At 36.4% G+C, this 3494-nt stretch overlaps 1 protein-coding gene across 1 annotated transcript; it reads left to right on the forward strand.

Moving 5' to 3' along the window:
- Positions 1-1654: 1654 nt before the first annotated feature.
- On the forward strand, positions 1655-3272 carry LOC145032226 (SPX domain-containing protein 2-like). Its single transcript, XM_078980976.1, has 3 exons — positions 1655-2138; positions 2459-2585; positions 2661-3272. Exons 1-3 carry the CDS (start codon positions 1860-1862, stop codon positions 3119-3121), a joined length of 867 nt encoding a protein of 288 aa, XP_078837102.1. The 5' UTR covers positions 1655-1859; the 3' UTR covers positions 3122-3272.
- Positions 3273-3494: the final 222 nt, after the last annotated feature.

Genomic DNA, 3494 nt, shown 5'->3' on the forward strand with positions numbered 1-3494 from the left:
ACCTTTTATAGGAGGTCAAAATGGTTGAGTTAAAAAATAAAGCCAAAATTTGTTGATTTATTTTTAAATTGAAAAAACTCAAATATTCTTTTATCTTTTGTTTATATTACTTACTAGATTAAGATAAGAAAAAAAAAATCAAAGAATAATAATAATAAATTGGATATAAGCAAGAAGATAAATATAAATAAAAAGTAAAAAATATTTAAACCAATGTAATTCATTAATTTAATTATCATCGTATAACAAGTGAAATGTCAAACGGACAATAAGTTGCGCCGTTAAACCTTTTTGTATAGTAAAACAAATTCCTTTAAAGACTACCTCTATAAATCTAGGGGATATAACATTGTTATGCATGATTCGTTGTACTCTATTAAGAAGCTCTAACACATCTGACGCGAAGAAACCAAACGTATCAAATGCAAATGGTATGAACTCGTGTTGATTTTCCATGCATGATTTCTTATGTTTGGTGACTTTGCTTGTAGCAGCTTGTTTCGCCGTGAAACCCCTAGCCCTCAAACCCACAAGAGGGGATACCCCTGTAAGGTCCACACATGCGTGTTTCCCTCCGACCTATCTAAAAATCAAAATGTCAGCCGGTATGAGGGTTGACATTCATTCTACCGAGTCAGTCAAGAAATTCACAGTGCCTCTTTCTTAGCGGAAACCCTGACATGCTTAAATATGCCAAACAAAACATCTCTAACTATATCGTGCCTGTATTTGAACCCCGAAAGTTCTTTACATCGAACTACATGCTCTCCTAAAGAGTCCAAACATGCCTTGCGATACATCAGGCATATCTCGTCAGCTGGGAATATTGGGATCATGAGTCGATATTTGAGGATAGTACGATACTCCACAGGAGATATATGTTGGTCAAACCCATTTATAAGGATAACTAGAAGAAAATCTTGAGAATGTGGTGCATATAAGCATTGGAAAACCACTTTCTGTCGAGCCTTCATATCGGGATGCACTTCCATATCTTGAACAATTTTACAAAAAAGGGCACTCGCTAGTGTATTTTGGGATTTAGGGGGCGGTGTCTTTAATAGTAAAATTGCTAAAGTCAAAATCCGGAAGCTTGTTGCGAAGAGAGGTTAATGCACAATCATAATCAGAATCCATACCATATATGTTGTTATCTCGTAAGATGTGGTCTTAAAAAATATTTAGTTTTTTTTTTTCTTAGGCCATTGGGTATGGTAACGGGTGAACATCTCTCCACATCATCATCATCAAGACTTGTTCACAATGCATTCAATATATGTTGGAAATGGTACTAGTGAACAAGAGAGAAACGGAAGAGAGATATAGAGGTAAATGATTTTGATCGGATGTGAGAACCTATGAAAGGTTTCAATCCACACAATCATTACACCCGGATGGTGTTAACCGGTGAACATCTCTTTCAAATAGGATCCACATCCTAGGCAACAATGAAGTCCATACCTCATTGGCTCATTGCCTTGTTATTAAAATTTTGTGATTACCACCTAAAACAAACCATCATAGATCATAAATCATAAGAGAAATTAAACCTCCTACCCTTCTATCTTTAACAAAGGCAAAAAAGAGAAAATGACAAATGAGTTCTCTTTGTTTTTAGTGAAGCTGGCCGGTTTAAACCTCGGAAGCACGGAGAATATTCGTCACGAATGAGATCCATCTCCGAATATCCTCCTTGATTGTTACAATCCAATATTTTATCCATCCAAGACATTGTCAAACCTCTATTTCTCTCTGTATATATACGTACACCTGGGATAGACGTGTGATTTATACCAAGTCATTCATATTCCCAAATTTCGACTTGTTTTCTAGGGTAAGAGGTGGAATCATCGAACAAGATGCAATTCCGTAAGCTTCTGAATAAATTGATCGACGAGATGATGCCGGATTGGAGAGATAAGTTTCTGTCTTATAAAGATCTGAAGAAGCAATTGAAGCGGGTTTACTCCAGAGACGGTCGCTGTAACAAGAGGATGAAATTGAGCACCGGTGACGACATTGAGCCGGCGGTGGACGAGAAGGCGGTTGCTGATTTCGTGAAATTGTGCCAGGAGCAAACCGACAAGCTTAACGATTTCGTTCTTGAAAAACAAGAGTGGTATATCATCAAACTGGAGGTAATTTTGAGTTCTAAATTTCGAATTGAATCGTCAATACCTGCATCTCGATTGTGCTATTATCAAATCCTATATTAGTTATAGATCTACGCGATTGTTCCTGTTTACGTCTGAATTGCTAAATGTTACGTTATGTCTTCCATAAACAGATGGAAATTCGATATTCATCTGAAATTTCGAAACTTCACGGATGATCATTTCTGTTATTGAATTCGTTTCAGTTGCTGGCTCTAACCAATTAGTGTTATAATGTTGGATTATCACTTTATTGTGTAAAAATTCTGCATACTGTCACGTATCTGATCCAAATCATTTTGAAGGTGCTAGAAGGTAACTTGATCGCAGCCAAGGATTCAAGTGAAGAGTTGAAGAAAGTTGCTAGAGACCTCGCAGATTTACATGGGGAGATAGTTCTCTTGTTAAATTACAGTGCACTCAATTACACAGGTATTCACCTCTTCTGTCTTCACTTCTCCAAACAATTTAGCGTCCCCTTCTTTACAGTTTCAAATCATGTTGCAGGATTAGTGAAGATACTGAAGAAACATGACAAACTAAGTGGAGCTCTTCTTCGTGTGCCTTTCATCCAAAAGGTTATGAATGAGCCATTTTACAAAACTGATGTTCTAAACAATCTTGTTAAAAAGTGTGAGATGATGCTGGACCAATTTTTATCCACGAAGCAACAAAGTTCATCTCCGTCTGAATCAGGAAATAGGAAAGAAGAAGGAAGGGCTTCTGAATCATTGACTGAAGAACCAAATGAGTCGTTGTCTTCTGTTAGGGTTCCTGAAGAACTGGTTGACATCGAGAACAGGGAGAACACCTACATGAGGCAAACTCTTTCAGCACTTAGAGTTTTGTCAGAGATTCGAAATGGAAGCTCGACTGTAAACTCGTTTTCACTACCCCCGATGCAACAGAACAAGGAGAGGGAGGAGGTATGGAAGAAAACTTATGTAGTTGAAGAAGTTGCTAAGTGAATTAACAACACCCAAAACTTTGTAACAAACAGCCTTTGACTTTTGAACAAAGGAGAACAGTTTGGTTTTTTCTTGGGACGATGACCTGTAATTGATAATTAGGAATCGATAATGTAATATATTTTCTTTTATAATCACAAAATTTGTGACATCTAATTAAGTTTATTTATACCAGTTTGGTCTCGGTTTTTTTATGGGGACTAGCTGAAACAGGTCATTTAGTTCACAATAAAATGAAACAAAGAGTATTATCCCTACAAGAAAACTCAAAATTGGACTGGATATGTCATTTTCACAAAGAAATAAAGTTTGGTGAATACCAAACAAAAGATAAATTATGACTAAAATTTGTGACGTAAAACAAAATAGTCAT

Source organism: Lactuca saligna, chromosome 1 (assembly GCF_052625555.1).
Source record: "Lactuca saligna cultivar CGN05327 chromosome 1, ASM5262555v1, whole genome shotgun sequence".
NCBI lineage: Eukaryota > Viridiplantae > Streptophyta > Magnoliopsida > Asterales > Asteraceae > Lactuca > Lactuca saligna.